Here is an 18,650-nt window from a genome sequence, read left to right as displayed (position 1 = left end):
ATCCACGGAGGCAACAAAGAAGTACCTCAAAGAACTTAAAATATAAGGAGATACAGAATCATCTGTTTTTGCTTTTCCAGCCAGCATCCCATTCCCATCTTCTAGAAACAGAATTACTCTCTCCTGAGGAGAAAATCCATTCCACACTGATCAGGTGGGCTGACCACAGGGGTACAAGGCCAAGGTATCCACTCCCATCACAGTGTTTGGTCCAGAGATGCGTGTTTGATCAAAGCTACATCAGTGAGAGCCCTCTCCAAGACTTCTCAGCTGGAGCTATGGGGAAGACGCCCTCTTCCTTTGGGGATTTTAAGCTTGGAGGCTGAGTCCAGGATGGTCAGCGTCCTCCACATGGGGAGAGACAGAGCACCATCCAGACCTCTGGGTCCAGCTCTGCCCCAGGGCTATCAGTCACATGAACCAATACTCTCCTTCTTTTCTAAAGATAGCTCGAGTTGGACTTTTGTCACTTAAAAATAATAATTAACTTTATTGAATATTTACCTTACCAGCCACACTGTTCTAGTCCCTTTATACGTATTAACACTTGTTGAATCTGCATCTCCCAGTGAGGTAGATACTGTTATTTAACAGGAAAAATAATTCTGAAGTAAATTTTGAAAACTAAATGCATCAGGAAACTGCTGGGGGGGAAAAGAAGAGTCCAGAAGGAAGGTATATCGTTCAAATACAGAAACATTATTAAGCCATAGAAATGAAAACAGTATAACATTGAAAGCTAAAGAGACAGATCAATGAAACAGAATAAAGAGTAAAGAAACAGACTCCAGCATACATAATAGCTTAAACCATGATAGAGATGAATAAAGGATGGAGCAATCAACAAATGGTGGTGGCACAACACCATAGCAATGAGTATTCCATTTTTGCATAGGGAATCCATGCATAGCCTAGGTGACATTGACTTGAAATTAACATTATCATTAACAGGTCACTGGATCCCTATCATGCTTTACGCCAAAATAAATGCAAGATGAATTGGAGAGTTAAATGTCAAAAATGGAGCCATAAAATTAACAAGACAAGATTTAAGTGAATAATTGTATAAGTCTCAGAGTGGGAATGATTTTTCTAAGCAAAACACAGGCAGAAACCATAAAAGAAAAGATTTATGCACTTAACTACATAAAAATTTAATTGTTTTGCATGGTAAAAAGCACCAGAAAGAAATTTGTGAAAAATAACCATGAGAATCATTTGATAGATGACAGGCGAATATCTTTAATAAGCCATACTTATATCAAGATAAAAGGATAAATATCCTTATAGGAAAATGAGCAAAAGACATAGGCAATTCACAGAATAGGTAATAGAAATAGTCAATAAACACTTGAAAATATATTTAACCTCATTAGTAATAAATAATTAAAATGTCAATTAAACCTATAACAAGATACCATTTTCACCTACCAAATGGGCAAAAACTTTAAAAATAAATAAAAAGTAGGCCCTAAAAGTGAGTGTTTCCAAATCTGAAGGTGTTTATGAAGAAATTTCAATGAAACATGAACAAGGAAGGATATTAACCTGTCCTTGGTCATATATGTCCTGCTTGTTTTGCTTTTTCATTTGTTTCTGGGCCAAGCGGATTCAGCTTAGCAGTGCCAGGCCCGAAGGGATTTACCAAGCCTGGTCAGGAAATTGATCACATACAAGGAGACTGAGCATGTAAGAATATATATTGAGGGGCCGGCCCCATGGCGGAGTGGTTAAGTTCATGCACTCTGCTTCCGCGGCCCAGGGTTTCACCAGTTCAGATCCCCGGTGCGGACATGGCACCACTCATCAGGCCATGTTGAGGAGGCATCCCACATGCCGCAACTAGAAGGACCCACAGCTAAAATATGCAACTATGTACCGGGGGGATTTGGGGAGAAAAAGGAAAAATAAACTCATTAAAAAAATAATAATAGGGGCTGGCCCCGTGGCCGAGTGGTTAAGTTCGCGCGCTCCGCTGCAGGCGGCCCAGTGTTTCGTTGGTTCGAATCCTGGGCGCGGACATGGCACTGCTCATCAGACCACGCTGAGGCAGCGTCCCACATGCCACAACTAGAAGGACCCACAACGAAGAATATACAAAACAACTATGTACGGGGGGCTTTGGGGAGAAAAAGGAAAAAATAAAATCTTTAAAAAAAAAAAATAAATAATAATAATAATATATATTGAAAATAATGGAGATTTGTCACTATGGGAGAAAGAAGTTACAGATATGGACACAGAGAAGGCTAGAATAAATCTTGTGGTGATGGATTGGAATTGGAGATATTTTTGTGTGAACTCACGGTTTTAAATAGGTAGATAGACACAAAAGCCAACTTGAAGCCAAATCTGGGACAATTTGAGCATCAAGATAAATGATAGTAATGTAACATAAACCACTGAATAACGTAGGAATCCATGAATGTATACTGATATAAATGAATATATAAATGAAGAAGAAGGAAAAGCTCTGTGTTACAGCAGAATGTCAACCAATAAATGTAAAAGGGATGATGTAATCAGATAAACACAATTTGGCAACCATCATAATCATTATTTCAGGAAAGAACCATCAATGGATGCTAAAACTAGTGGGTAAAAGTTTGATGAGAAACAAGATATTTATATACCCTTAATATATCTCCCCACAAAATATTTACTTACTAATTTGAAAGTAGAAAATACTTATTAACTTTCCAGTATAAAAATGTGGCAGACACCATCTTAACCAAGGGATACAAATTACATCACTAGGACTTCTCCTTCCAGGAAGATGGAGTAGATGTATTTTTCCCTATTCTTCTTGCTAAGTACAACTAAAAACCTAGGAAATTGTACATAAAAGGAACATAAGACTACTTACAGGTGGAGATAAGTAAGCAAACTGGCCAGGGGACTCGAGACCTTAGGAATAACACTGTGGTGAGTTCTCTGGGTTTCTTTTTACCTATGTCCCAAACTGGATACTGAAAAAGCCAGCCACATAGAAACCCCAATGGGCACAAACCAAAAAAGCCCCAACCAAAGTCTCCTCTTGCTAGCAACAGGACCAGGAAAGGGGCAGCCTAGCAAGACAGAAAACTTCTAGGCCATAACCTCTACTCCAACCAAACATCACAGAAAAAACTGTGGCTCCACCCTTACCCGCCCCCCTCCCCACCAGCTAAGGCCAAGTGGGGAGCCTAGACTTCCCCCCTCACCAGACTACAATAAGATGCCCCAACATCATCCTCCAGCCCCTACCCTGGAGTGCTGTCAGAGAAAGCCAAGGAGGGAGCAAGACTTTCATCCCCGATGTCCGGGCCCCCACCCCTACCCTTCAGGGTCAGTGGAGACCATGAGGAGAGCCTAGACATCCAACCCCAACTGGCAGCAATCAAGTGCCTCTCCCCATCCCCACTGGGGTGGTGTGAGAAGAGGCCCGGAGGAGATCAGGATGTTCACCACCACCAAGCAATAAGAAGCCACCCCTGCCCTCTGAGATCAGTAGAGGCCATGGTGAGCAGCAGTAAGGAGGAACTCCCACCCCTCGCACCAGGGAGGCATGAGTGGAGACCCAGTGGGGAACCTTGACTTCTACCCACAGTTGGCAGCTAGGAGGTGAGGTCTCTCCCACCCCTTCCCCTACTGGAGTGGTATCAGAAGAAGCCAACTAAAACAGGAGATTTAAATAAGGTCCAGAGTTTCATAACGTAATACTTTAAATGTTCAGATTTCAACCAAAGATCACTCATCACACCAAGAACCAGGAAGATCTCAAATAAAAAAGACAATCGACAGATGCCAACATGGAGGGGGCAGAAATTTTAGAATTGTCTGACAAATGTTTTAAAGCAGCCATCAGAAAAATGCTTCAAATAATTATAAACACACTTGAAATGAACCAAAAAGAAAAAATAGAAAGTTGTGGCAAAGAAATAGAAGATATAAAGAAGAACCAAGTGGAAATTTCAGAACTGAAAAATACGATTGCTGAAATAAAAGTTAACATCACTAAAAATGGTACAAGTTGACATTGTAAGCCTTCTGACATCATGCAATGAGAAAAATATAGCATCACTTTGATGTTCTATGATATTTCTGTCAAAAAGTAACCTTTCGGGTAATCTATTATGAGGAACCATCAGACGAAACCAAATTAAGATGCATTCTACAGAGTCACTGGACAGTATTTTTCCAAAATATCAAGGTCATTAAGGACAAGGTAGGTCTGAAGAACTGTTCCAGGTTGGAGAAGATCAGAGGGAACTGACAACTACACACAAACACATGATCCTGGATTGGTCCTAGAACCATAAAGATTATCATTGAGACAACTGGTGAAATTTGAATGAGGCCTGAGGATTGAGTGATAGTGTTATTTCAATGTTGATTTCCTGATGGTGATTATTCTACTGTCGTTATATAGGAGTGTCCTCGTTTTTAGGAAATACACAATGATGTGTTAAAGGCTAATGAGCACCACACCAGCAACTAACTCTCAAATGGTTCAGGGAAAAAAATCACTATCCATAAATAGTGGATAAAAAGACAAACATGATAAGTGGTCAGCAACTGGGGAAACTAGGTAAAGGGTATATACGAATTATTTGTCTAATTTTTTCAACTTTTCTATGTATTTTAAATTATTTCAAAATAAAAAGTTAAAATAAGGAATTGGTTAAATAAATTATGGTACATTCTGGATAACAGAAAAATATGTGATTGTTAAAATTATTCTGAAGATCTCTATTGACATGGAAATGTCTCTGACATAGTAAAGGAAAAAAAGCAAGTTACAAAATAGTGTGTAAAATGTCATCATTTTTTGGAAAAAAGAAAGTGCTAATAAATGCAGAGAAAATGCCAAAAGTGAAATAAAACAAAATGTTAACATTTGTTATCTCAGAGAATTTTTTTTTTTTTTTTAACAAATTGAGATTCTATTAGTTTTATCACCAGAAAAGACAAAACCTATTCTCTGGGTGGGGAGGGAGGGGTAGGGAGAGGGGACAGCAACGAACCAAGTAACTATCATTGCCCTGATTTCATGGTTAACGTACCACATTCTGTTTATTCTCATAGAAAGAAAGTAAATTTCAGGGCAATGATGACAACCAATCTGAGGTCAGCTTGGTTCTTACAGTTCTTATAAACTAATAAACTGATTTTCTCAGGTTTATGCATGTATCCCAGGGCCAAGAAAACTCAGATCCTGAGTGTGGAGATCTGGCCGAGATATTGCCAGCTTGTGGGGATCTGTCCACCCCGCCAGCTAGCATCCTTCAGCCCACTTCCCTCTGTATGACTTCACCAAACTATACCAATGAATGGAGGTCACCAAATAGCAGGTTTTAGGAGGGAGAAAGAGAACTGCAAAGATTCCCGCAGACAGAAAATAAATCAGAGGTAAAGTGATCCCTATCTGTCTTCATAAGTTAAAGGGGAAGTGTGAGTACTCAGGAAACTCGGTCATTGCCAATGATGACATCAGAATTTGGGTTAGGATCAACACTGAGGGGAAGAATCAGTGTCCATATGATGAACTTTAAATTAATGACACAAGCTTGAATACCTCTAGTAGAAAATCACTCTCCACACGCTGAGGATTGATTGTTCGAATGATGAATTAGGCAGATTCTCACTTCCCTTCCTCTTTCCTGCCTACATTCTATCAGGGTCAGTGAAGATGACAATCAAACATAAATGATGTTTGTTCCCAGAGGGCTTGTTAAATTGGCGAGTCAGGAAGTTGAAACTAATGACCAAAAGTGGTTTGGGGATATAATAGATTTCAGTTATTTTACCATCTTGCTTTCCATACTGGATTATCAAGTAATAATTTGTATTATCTAGTAATACAAATTAATTAAATCAAAATTAATAATTTGGGTTATCTAATAATAATTTGATCCAATTGCGATGTCATGAAGGAATGTTAACTATTCTTATCAAATATAAATACTTAATAAGTATTGTGATCACAAAGTATCATTTAACTATAGAACTGGTGTATCGGGCCAGAATGGGTTCAATTACTTTGAGGATGGGTAAAGGTAAGCCATCAAAGAGTCCGACCAAGACAGCAGGAGAAGTTGGAAGGAGCATCTCAAAGCATGCTTCTGAATAAATACTTCCTTCTTGTGATGGTGCAATTTGTATACAACACACAGAGACAAGAAGTGAAAGATAAATCTTTTATCTCAGGGATGACCTCTCTTTAAAAAAACGAAAAAGATGTACCACTTAAAAAAATTCTTTCCAATACTTTTTCAACTTATGATTCATATCATTACAATATTTCAATTATTTAAATTATACATATAAGATGTTCAAGGAGCACTGGAGGGGACATTAATCTTTAAACCCAAAATATTAATGTTTTATAAACGCATAAAAATGACTCAAAATTCACATTTAAGTATCTGTCAGGACCTTTATTTGCCAGCTACAGAAGAAAGTTAATGCACAAGGAATAAAAGAAAAAAACCAGATTTTATACCTCTTTGTAGTTAACACTCCCATCTTGAAGGTGGAGAAATTCCAGAGCTCTGTGTCCTGAGAGAAATAAATACATAAAGCAATTAAGTCCAACTATAACTGAAAACAGAACTTACCAGAGATCATTTTAAAAGGAAAATATATAATGGTGTGGTTGTAACTGTCAAGGAAGTGGGATATGAAAATTAAGTGCACTCACTTGTAATCTCCATTAGCATAATTAGAATCATGCAATATTTATAATACCAATCCAATTTGCATAGTGATTTAAAGTTTCTGCTTAACTAGCTCTATGACCTAGGGTAAGTTACTTCACCTCTCTAGAGCCTCGGTTCCCTTCTATGGAAAACTGAGTAAATAATACCCACCTTACGGAAGTGTTGATAAAATCACAGAAAGTAAATGATAAGTGACAAGCACAATGGCTGACACATGCTAGGAGATTAATAAACAGAAGTTATCACCATCATGTTTTGCCTCAATAATCCATTGAGGGAGATTCTAGGAAAAACCTAAGCAGGAAATACAATACAGGGCCTAAACTATGGACTGAATCAATGAGCCTAAAAAGTGTTTTCATTATTGGACCACGTTAGAAAGACAAACAAAACCTCAGAAGGCCACCTGCTCCACCCACACGCCCACATACACACACACAGACATACCCACTTCCTGAATCATCTTAGAATCACCAGAAAAGCATTCTTTATGGAGACATATTCAAAGGTGATACCTTATTTCTAGTGTAAATCACATCCAATTTTTTAATTCATACAACAACAAAAAAATACAGCCACTACTATAAGCATTAATACCTGAATTGACAAGTTCACAGCCCACTCAAATAACCTGCATGTGGGATTCCAGTAATTTATAAACCCAAATCACTGAATGAGGCCAATTCTAATTAACTAACTCACATTTATGTAACTCACATATATATAGGCCCTCTATAAGAAGTGAAAATGTGAACTAAGATATTTATAAAATCATCTAAATTATTAGTAAATGTTGGAATTGTAGGGTTTTTTAATAAAAATCCTAAAAATCTGTGCAGATTAGGAGTTACCTTCAATTATGTTCACATACACGTTATATAATATATATTAATGCTATATTAAAGATATATGTTTAATATGTATTAATCTATTAGGACCTTTGGCACCCACTGAAGGAAAGCAGTTATCTAGTTTTATTAAAATTTCAGATTTCATCTGTCTTGTAAACGTTTAAACTCTAAGGATTAAAAACTTGAATATTTCCATTTGTTTGTTCTTCAGCCAACTTACATTAACATTTTCAATTTCATACAACTTAGAGTTGGAAGGTACTTTAGAATTCATCAAAAAGTTCAACCCCCTCATTTTACAGAAGAGGAATTGAGAGAGGAAGTGAATCGCTCAGAGTCACAGATCTATTTTTGGTAGAGCTGGTGTTAGAACCTAAGATTCTCTTTTCCACTGTTTCCTGACTCCCTTTTAGCAATAAATGTTTTTTGGAAAGAACACTGGACTAGCTAGCTGTCAGGACACATAACTAGGCCAGGCCACTGATAAGTTAGCTGTGAAACTCTCTAAGATCAATTTCCTCATATGTAAAATAAAGGGACGGGACTCTGTGACCTCTACTGCACCTTCAAATGGTAAAATTCTGATAAGGTTCTTGCCCACCAGAACTCAATATCTAGGTCTATTTTGCATGAATACATTTTCATATTTTCTTTGTAATCTTGTCTGTTTTGCACCTTCAAGAGATGGCATAGTTATATTGTTATTGTTTTTGTCTAAACTAAAGAAAACCCAGACATGAGGCAGGTCTGAAACTAATCTGAAAATTGCTGTAGGATATAATCATATCTAATTATATTACAAGTTGACTCACAATTTCCACAAGCTAAAAGATATTACAAATACACTTCACATAAGAACCAAATCTTTGTGCTACCGTTCACCTGGATCCAGATAACTCCGCCTTTGCCCCTGAGCCTGTGGGCAGCAATGTGCAGGCCTCCCCCACTCCTGTCTTCATTCTGGGCACCTCTAATGCCAGTGACCATTCAAACGCCCTTACTTCCTTGTCCTCCCTGAAGTCAACTACCTTTAAAGCCACTTGATTCAGGGGACCCACTCCTGTGGCCACACATGGCTCTTTACATAAACTTGGGAATGTAAAACAACAAAAAGAAATTCCTCGCTCCTATCATAGTCCACCCGTCTTTCTCCTCCCCCGTTGTATCAGTTCTTCTGCTTCAGTGGTAACCTCTAGTTTGTCCAGCTCCGATTTCCTCAGCCAGATAAACAGCAGGGGACCCTAGGATCAAAGATGTGTCAGTTCTCCGGCTTCCCACCCCTCCACTGAACCCACCCCCACCATCCCCAACCCTGGACAACTCCAGTCGTGCCTTTCTCCTCTCCGCTGCCCCACTGCTCAGTGCATTGGGGGAACTCATTAGCAACACACGGAATAATGTCTTTTGACAGATTTTAGTGTCCTTATCACCACAACAAGCTGCCAGCACTTACCTATTTCTATGTGTGTTGAAACGCCACATGCTGAACCTCTAGGGCAGAGAGAGCCCAGTGCAATCAGCAGGGCAGACCAGAACCTGAAAGCAGACATGGCTGTCATTACTCACTGCTCCTACGGTGACGGCAAACGCCAGAGCTGCTGCCGCCCCGAGAGCAAGAGCCAGGCTCAGACCCACTGCTTTCCCTCCAAGCAGGTCACTGACTCGGCAAGTGAAGCCTCACTTCAAAATAATATCATTTTCCAGTAAAGTCAACTGTTTAACTACTGTTTAACTTCACCAGAACAGTAAACAAACTCCACCTAGGAGAGAAAAAAGTGATAAATTGAAATCTAAAGGCCTCTAGGTGGAAGCATTGTCATCTTCAGACCGAGATTTCCTCTGGATTTCTTTTCAACATGAAATTTGCATGAAGACACAAGCAAAGGTGTCTCCAAATCTTTGCTTTCTTACAAAAAGACCCACCTGTCTAATATTAATAGTCAATATACTAGACGGCCTCACCTTACAAGGGCTGATGGCTCGTGCATCCTTTCCACACACGCATTTATCAGGTGGCCTTGCTTCCTCGGCCTCCAAAGCTGCAAGTGCTTTTATGACGATCAGCTGCAACCAGCTTCCCTTTCAGTATTTGGCAACAGATACTGACACTTGTGTGAGATTACACAAGAGCAGCCACTCCTGGTCTCTCTACCCTGGCTGTTCGTGTAGAGTTTATCCAGAGCCTGTTGCCTGATCGGATTCCTGCAGCCCAAGCAAAGATGCTGATTCCATCTGGCTGGTGGGGATGGCGGGGAGGATTTCAAACCAAGAAACAAGGACTCAGAAAATCAGAATATACGTCTTATGAAGTATCTAATCGATAGCGCTTAATCCATGGGAAAAATTAAGTTCAGCTCTTCATGGAAATGATGGTGATCTTAAAGCTCGAATCATGCATCTTCCAGATTAAAAGCAAGAAAGGAGATCCTAAAAGAGTGGGAGGAAATGGTATTCATTCTCAGGTTAGCCCAATGGAAGAGAAGAATAGGAGAAGATGGAATGATTTGAGACCCTTAGGTATCTGCCAAGTGTCACCTGTAACCTTAACTCAGCCACCTACAAAGCCCCAAGGAAAGGAACCCCCAGCTCTCCCTCTCCAGAGGGCGGCAGGCCCAGCTGCTCCTGACTGCTTTTAGGCCAGAGGCCACAAACTCATGTGTTTTGTTTGGCTAACAGAGTGTTTTATAAACTTAGGCCAACTTCTTTTGAATGGGAAAATCCTCACAGAAATCTAGATATCTAGCTCTCTTTAAAAAAACAAACAAGGCGAACCTCCTGAAATGACATTCCCATGTGATATGACAACCAGCTGGCGCCGAGGAGCCAGCTGCCCCCTAGACAGAGCGTGCCTCCCCGTGTCCTCCAGGCCCCACCATCCACACAGTGTGTTCAGATTGCCACGCCCCTTCTGGCCTCCAGAGGCCGTGCAGTTTGCCTCCCCCTCACTGTGGGCCTTCCAAAGCCTGCAGGTGGGGTGGTGGCAGTTATAGCTTCGGGCTTTTGTAAGCACAGAACATGCAGGAGTAGTCACTCAATGGTAACAGTAAGAGGGTTGCAGAGTCAACAGGGAAAAAACAATGCTGCCTAGAAACGATATCCAACCAGACTTAAACGAACCCATCCAAAAAGCACCAGGGAAGGAAATGGGTTCAGCAACTAAGCAATACTAATCCCAAATTTCTCATTATGTATTTTTTTGTGTTTTAGGTTCAGAATGACTTAATTTTATGCATATAATAAAACAGAATAATAGGGAATTATTTGCTTAAGGAGGATAGTGTGATGTTATGAATATGGGCTTTATGTGACAATATTGCCTGAATTTTTATGACGTTTGTAGTATTTTTATAACTGTGAAAACATCAAAGACTTTTAAAAGAAAATGAAAATATAGCTCGCAATATTAAGAAAACTACTTGACAAATAATAAGCATATAGAATTATTTTTCTTTCCACCCCACCTCCCTTTCCTAATATGGGTGGCTTTGTTATAAATGAGACAGCATGATTCTACCACTTAGAGCTTTTCTGGAAATAAACACACAAGTTGAGAAGAAAATATACAGCTACATTAAAAGGAGGGGGCTCATACTTGAGGGCTGTGGGGCCTCAGGCTTCGTTTGGATCCCTGTTCTGCTACAGTCTACCTGGGTGACCTTGGGCAAGTCACTAAAAATTTCTTTGCTTCAGTTTCTTTACCTATAAAATTATCCATAAAAATAGGGATAATAATAGTGGCCACCTTATTGGGCTGTTGTTAAGATCAGAGGAATAAATACATGTAAAGTGCTTAGAAAAGAGACTGGTGTACAGTAAGTGTTCAATGCATGTTGATTATTATCATTCAAGAGAAATTTTCCCTTTCCAAAAGAGTCACCTTAGATTTCTATTAACTATTTTCATTACTGAACTTTAAAAGATTTTAAAAAATTGTTATACTCAGATATTCAGTAATAGATATTTTATAACAATTTAGATATGTGTATAAAGCAAAATTGGGTTGAGTTTTTGAAGTGAAAGTGGGTCTTCTTATGTGCATAAATGAGATGCAATTTTTGTTTATTGATTTATTTATTTTTGCTGAGGAAGATTTGCCCTGAGCTAACATCCGATGCCAATCTTCCTCTTTTTTTTTTTGTATGTGAGCCACTGCCACAGCATGGCTACTGACAGATGGGTGGTGTAGGTCCACACCGGGAACTGAACCCAGACCCCAAAGCACAGCATGCTGAACTTGACCCCTAGGCCACCAGGGGCAGACCCAAGATACAATTGTAATACAATTGAGATAAAGCAGAATTCAGCTCACTTTTATAAAAGTCTAATATGCAGCTATCATCATAGTGCCCTTAGAGAAAATGAGGGAGAGGATGGAGAAAGGTGAGAATCAGGAGGTGCTGGTGCCCAGGACAAGGGCAGGCTAAGGAGAAAGGGAGAAATGGTCCCTGTCACCTAGTGGTCTTGTCCTCCAAGTCCCTGGTAAGCACACCCAGCCAGGCTCTGGGGGGAACCAGGGCAGCCTAGAAGACAGGAGCCAGGAAGGAATTGTTCCCACTCTGAATGGGGCCTTACAGAGGGCACAAGAGAGGGAAGAGACGGGGCGGGCGACATCATGAATTTCCTAGGCTGGAGGCATTTTTGCCTTTGTGGGCCCCTTCCTTCATAAAAATAAAGTCATTACATCTGCATTGGTATAAATATTAATATACTTATATTCAACCTAAAAGTTCACTTTTTTCTTCTGGTTTTATAAGCTAAACATTTTCGTGTGCCCCTAAAAGTACTGTGGGCTCCTTGTATCTACTGTGTCCAATGGAGAAGTCAGCTGGGAAGGGGAGTGGGCACCGTTTGAAATAGGACTTTAAAAAGATAAGCAGATTAATTTTGGATCAAGAGAGGCAGCCACAGTCGACTTCACTCTTCTGGGCCTCGGTTTTCTCGACAGAACTGTTTCCACCAAGCCGGTAGAAATCAACTTTCAGTAAAGCTCCCTCTACAGGCAGCAGGTGGAAATACGCCAGCTCCCCAGGCGCGAGTGTGATACCCACTGGCAGACACCACCCTATCAGGACTTCCCCTCTCCTCCCAATTCCTTCAGAAGGATACAGAACGGAGTGAATCCACTCCTTCTAATCCAAAAGGCTAAACTCCGCTGTTCCCACTTCTGTCAGATCTGACGGACTCAAGACTGGGTCACGCAGACTCAGCCAAAAACAAAATCAAAATCTAAAGCAGTGCCTCGGCATTTTGCAAATGAAAATCCAATGCCCTAGAAAAAGGTGAAGAGCCCACAGTCTCCGGGAAAAGCCAGCAAGAGACTCTCAACTCAGTAGGAATGGAGAAGGGGAGATATGTTGAGACTAGTTATCCTAAATCAGGGCATAGACGTGGGCTTCATTTGAACCCACAAATTCCGAGTACAGGGCTGCTATTTTTATTTTTATCCTCATTAAAGTCGAAGCTTCTTTGCTGCTTCCAGACTTTTAGGCCCAAGACTAATTACGATTATACTTTGGTCGATTCGACTCTGACAAATGGTCCCCTTGACTAGTTGGCGGCCTAACTTTAATCTTACTAGTGGCTTGAACTAGGCCAGCTAGCATGACTTTGAACGTCGTACTGAATTTAATGCAGCAACTGTCCTGAGCATTATGCTATCTCAACAAACCGATGGGGTAGGTATTGTTCCATTTTAAAACAAGAGGACTCAGGTTTAGTAATTTGTCGAAGGTCATACAGCTTGTGAACGACAGACTCTGAGTTTGGAGCCAAGCCTTTTTGTCTCCAAAGGCGCCGTTACAGATCAGGGGCACCGTGCTCCCAAAGAAGGAAGAGAACACCTAGACCCACACCCAGAAAAGCATCGAGGAAGAACACTGAGCTACACTTCAGCCCCTCAGAGAACTCTCACCCCAAACCCTAAGTGCGCAGAAGCCGCGGCGATGAAGAAATGTGATCATGCCCTTAGCATCGGGGCAGCCACCAGCCCATCCATGGACCAAGCGCAAATCCCAGCGGCGGGGGATGCCCGTTTAGGGGAATGATGTGGGGAAGGGAGCAGTTCTCCTGCAGCGGTTGGCGGAGTATGGAATAGTTGCAGACAAATGAGCACCCGAGACGGGGTAAGGCGACGGCAGCCCGCAGGTGCAACTCCAGGCGAGCCTTCCCATCCCCGGCCCCAACCCTCCCCGCGCTGGGGGCAGGTCCCGTCGGCGCAGCGGTGCAGCGCAAAGGGCGCGGGGAGAGGGCGCTGCTCGCGTCTCTGCAGCTTTCGGCCAGCATCCGCCGCCGCCTCGCTCCTCTCGCTGCCCGCGAGCGACCCCTGTCCTCGGAGGAGGGCGCTCTCTTGCCTGCTTCTTGCTTCCGTCGCTGCCTCCCCGGCCATGGCGACCTGCCTGCGGCTGCGGCGCTGTCAGGCTCCGCGCCTCCCGCCCGCGTCTCCGGGCCGCGGCCTCTGCCCGGTGCCCGTCGCGCGGCCCGCGCCCGGCCGGGCCTCGCTCGGTGGCTACGCCGGGGCCCCGGCGGGCCTTCCCGCAGCGCTGCTGCGCACAGATGGCTTCGTGGGCGGCCGCTGGCTCCCGGCCTCCGCCGCCTTCCCCGTGCACGACCCGGCCAGCGGCGCCAGCCTGGGCATGGTGGCCGACTGCGGGGCGTCCGAGGCCGGCGCCGCGGTGCGCGCCGCCTACGAGGCTTTCTGCAGCTGGAGGGGGGTCTCGGCCAAGGTGAGTGCGCCCCGTGTGCAGGGGGCTCTGCCCCACAGGGAAAGCTGCTGCGTCGCCTCCCCCTCTCCTCATTTCTGCGGGATACACCGTGCGGAAAATCAGAGAAACAAGAAACGGGATGATCAACAAATAAGTTTGGAGCGTCGGCTTTGTGCCAAGCACTGTGCCAGGCGCTGGGTACACGGCCCTGCCCTCAAGCCTCATAATATGTCCGGTAGGGGGGGGCAGAACGGGAGCACGTAATTACAAGCGAGCCGAGTGTACAGTGAACAAATAGAGGGTCCTGACGGCTCGTGTGTGTTGGGGGGGGAGGCGGGGGGGCGGTCAGGGAAGGTAAGAGAACACGTGGCTCTCCAGAGCATCTGAAATACCACCCTGGCTGCAGGGAAACCACGCGAGGGCCTGCTCCAGCGGTCTGCAAGAAAGCTGGTAGTGCTCTGGGCTAGAGCCAGTGAAACCGGAATCGAGAGAACTAGGGTAAGAATCAGGCTTTGTACAGGTGAAGGGAGAAGTCCAGGACCATTCTCCAGGTTTGGGGCCTGACTATAGAAATACTGCTATTAACTGACACAGAAAACACTGGGGAATTGGGGGCACAGGAAGGGGATGTCAGATGGGGAGAGTAGAGTAAGAAGAATACTACTGGCGGCTGGCCAGTGGCCAAGTGGTTAAGTTCTCGCCTCCATTTTGGTGGCCCAGGGTTTGCCGGTTCAGATCCTGGGCCTGGACCTACACACCGGTCATCAAGCTGTGCTGTGGCAGCATCCCACACAGAAGAACTAGACTGACGTACAACTAGGATACACAACTACATACTGAGGCTTTGGGGAGGAAAAGAAAAAGAGGCGGATTGGCAACAGATGTTAGCTCAGGGCCCATCTTTCTCACCAAAAAGCATACCTTAAACAAAAAATAAAAGAATAAAACTAAGAAATCTTCTTCCTCCATTTATTAAACGACACCTGGAGCCAGCCCAGTGAAATCATTTTCTGCCCTGTCCTTCAGCATCCTCCCTCTGAAGAGGCACATCCATCAGTGAGGTCCAAGTCCTGAAGGGGGGTCTGAACATTCATTCATCCATCAGACACTTACTGAGCGCCTCCTGTATGCCATGCACTATTGGAGGTGCTTGGGGTACAACAGTCAACAAAAGAAAGATCACTGCCCTTAGGGAGCTCATGTGGGGGTGAGGGGCAGAGGGGAGATCTAACCTGTAAATGAAACATCATGTCTATGCAAATAAGTATATTGGAAATGATGAATTCTGGGAGAAAAAAGGTAGAGCAGGCTAAGAAGATCAGAGGCCAGAGAGAAGAGGCAGGGTCCAGTATACATAGTGTGGACAGGTGGAGTGGCCTGTTAGGGCTCCTTGTGTTCAGGTCACAGCTCGTGTATTCGTGTTTTCTGAGATCTAGCTCAGGTGTTACTCCTGCCATTGAGCTGTGAGCCCACACAGCCTCCCTTTATTCTCCTTTCTCTAAACCCACAGCTTGCCTTGTCTTGCACTTCCTGTTGACATCGTTTGCATTGCATTGTCTTTTTCTTTTCACCAGCTTTACGACCTTGTGAACTCCTGGAGAAGTTCGTGGAAAGAAGGGAGCTAGCATTTGTTGACCACGTTATAAGCTAAGGCATTAGTTTCCTATGGCTACTGTAACAAATTTCCACAAACTTTGCAACTGAAAACTCAAATTTATTCTCTTACGTTATCGGAGATCAGAAGGCCAAAATGGGTTGGCAAGGCTTTGTTCCTTCTGGGAGCTCTGGGGTTTTCTCGCCTTGTTCAGCTTCTAGAGGCTGCCCACATTCCTTGGTCACACATCACTCCAACTTCTGCTTCCGTTGTCTCACCTTCTCTGACGCGCCTGTCTCTCTCTTGTAGTGATCCTTGGGATTACACTGGGCCCACGTGGATAATGCAGGTTAGTCTCACCTCAAGATCCTTAATCACAGCTGCCAAATCCCTTTTGCCATATAAGGTAACATATTCACAGGTTCCAGGCATTAGGATGAGGACATTTTTGGGAGCCATTATTGTGCCCACCACAGCTGAGAGCTGTTCGCAGCACTTTACACGTGTTTTATTTAGTCCTTTCAAAGGCCCTGTGAGGTAGATACTTGATCCATGTTGCGGAGGAGGAGACCGGCTGAGAAAGGCTCATAAGTCCCCATCCGTAACTTCATTCCTGCCCAAGTGGAGGATCTGGGCTTTGAGCCCCTGTGACTCCATCACTGTGAGCCTCCCAGGACCCCCGTCTGGATCTCGCACATTCACACAGCTCCTCACAAAGGCTCCAGTAGTTTCCTGGGGTTGCCGTAACAAAGGACTACAAATGTGGTAGTTTAAACAACAGAAATTTATTGTCTCCCTTCTGGAGGCTAGAAGTCCAAAATCAAGGTGTGGGAAGGGTCAGTTCCTTCTGAGGGGTCTGAGAGAAGGATCTCTTCCACCCTCTCCCCTGGGCCATCTTCTCCTTGTGTCTTCCACATCATCTTCCTCCTGCGCTTGTCTGTTTCTATGTCCAAATTTCACCTTTTTATAAGGACACCAGTCTTATTGGTTTAGGGTCCACCCTCGTGACCTCATTTTAACTTGATTACCTCTGTCAAGACTCTGTCTCCAAATAAGGTCACATCCTGAGGTGCTGGGGGTTAGGACTCCAGTATATCTTTTTTGAGCAGCCACAAGTAACCGGAACACGGGCTTTGCATACTGGAGGTCATTGCTTGCCTCTCCTGGTTTCTCAGTTCAGCCTGGACATTGTTGTCCGCCAGCAAGCAGAATCTACTTTTTATTCCTACGGTTCTCATGCTGCTTCATGCTCTTCTCTCATTTTCTCTCAGACCAAGTATGTGCTTTATTTCTAGCAGGCCATTTACTCAGATATTTCATTTTTTTCTCTGAGCCAGGCCTTCTAGATTTTTGTCTTTTGCCTCTCACCCAGAATAAGCCACAGCACACTGGCCTGTAGTCATCAGATTCTTAATTGGTGTTGCACTGAGTGAGGGTAAACAAAATGAAATTACTGTAGTAATATGGTTTTAGGAGATGTCGATGCCTCTTCTCTGGGGGTTGAGATTTAGAAGAGTTCATCTCAACGACAGCCTGGAGGGGTGAGAGAAGGCAGCTTGTTAGCCTCTCTGAAACAGAGAAGGGAAAGAACCCAGAGAAAGATGGTTAGTGCTGTTTATGCAGGCTCAGACTCCCTGCTCATGAGTGGAGTGAGAAAATGATTAAAATCTTACACCTTCTGAACGGATTAGAACCTCAGAATGACAAAGCAGGTGTACTCATTACTGTGGGCAGCCCTTCAGGCGGGTAAGAGTAAACCAAGGATTCTTCTTCGCTTCAGATACACCTGTTCAGGTGCGAGAGGCTGGAGCTCTGGGGCGCATCCTTCTTTAGCGGACCTCTGTGTGTTAACCTGGACTCTCTGGACCCTCTTTTGTTTAATGGCTTTATATAAATGAATTCCTTTTCTAAAAAATGTTTATTTTTTTTAAGAAACCCATAATATTCTTAGTCTTACTAATCCAATCTATCCTTTTATCCATTTTTCATGATTTGGAAATTTTTTTAAATTGTAGTAAAATATGCATAACATAAAATTTACCATTTTAGCCATTTGTAAGAGTACACTTCAGTGGTATTAAGTACATTCACAGTGTTGTGTCTGGGCCATCTTCTTCTTTTTTCTTTTTTGTGGAAGATTAGCCCTGAGCTGACATCTGCCGTCAATCCTCCTCTTTTTGCTGAGGAAGACTGGTCCTGACCTAACATCCGTGCCCATCTTCCTCTGCTTTATATGTGGGATGCTGCCACAGCATGGCTTGCCAAGTGGTGCCATGTCCGCACCTGGGATCTGAACCAGCGAACCCCAGGCCGCTGAAGCAGAACATGGGAACTTAACCGCTGCATGGGCCCTCTTCTTAAGTGTGTAAAACCCTTTCTTATGCCTCACACACCCCACAACCCCCACCCTCGTCTGTAGGACAAATCAAACTTGCCAGTGAATTGTTAAAATAAGGGACTGTACTTGAGGACATTATGTTGAGTGAAATAAGCCTGTCGCAAAAGGGCAAATACAGTATGATTCTACTTATGTGAGGTACCTAGAGTCATCAGATTCACAGACGCAGGAAGTAGAATGGTGGTTGCCAGAGGCTGGGGGAAGTTATGGTTGAACAGGCACAGAGTTTCAGTGTTGCAAGATGAAAAGAGCTCTGGAGACGGATGGTGCTGATGGTTGCACAGCAATGTGAAAGTACTTAATGCTACTGAACTGCACACTTAAAAATGATTAAGATGGCAAATTTTACATTATGTGTGTTTTACCACCATTAATAACAATAATTTTTTAAAAGTAGGGAACTAT

General features: G+C 43.2%; 2 protein-coding genes across 2 annotated transcripts in view; one reads left to right on the top strand and one right to left on the bottom strand.

The window, feature by feature from the left end:
• GPLD1 (glycosylphosphatidylinositol specific phospholipase D1) overlaps positions 1 to 9,276 on the bottom strand; it is a 47,467-nt gene extending 38,191 nt beyond the window's left edge. The window contains 2 exon segments of the mRNA XM_046639534.1: positions 6,485 to 6,540; positions 9,006 to 9,276. Coding sequence (XP_046495490.1) covers positions 6,485 to 6,540; positions 9,006 to 9,111 — 162 coding nt within the window. The 5' untranslated portion in view covers positions 9,112 to 9,276.
• A 4,362-nt stretch (positions 9,277 to 13,638) lies between these two features.
• The window catches only part of ALDH5A1 (aldehyde dehydrogenase 5 family member A1), a 29,254-nt gene continuing 24,242 nt past the window's right edge, over positions 13,639 to 18,650 (top strand). Inside the window, exon 1 of the mRNA XM_046640408.1 lies at positions 13,639 to 14,274. Within this exon, the coding sequence (XP_046496364.1) occupies positions 13,657 to 14,274 (618 nt within the window). The 5' untranslated portion in view covers positions 13,639 to 13,656. The remainder of the gene's footprint in view (positions 14,275 to 18,650) is intronic.

Source organism: Equus quagga, chromosome 15 (genome assembly GCF_021613505.1).
Source record: "Equus quagga isolate Etosha38 chromosome 15, UCLA_HA_Equagga_1.0, whole genome shotgun sequence".
In the NCBI taxonomy this organism is placed as follows: domain Eukaryota; kingdom Metazoa; phylum Chordata; class Mammalia; order Perissodactyla; family Equidae; genus Equus; species Equus quagga.
This window is presented reverse-complemented; position numbering and strand designations above follow the sequence as displayed.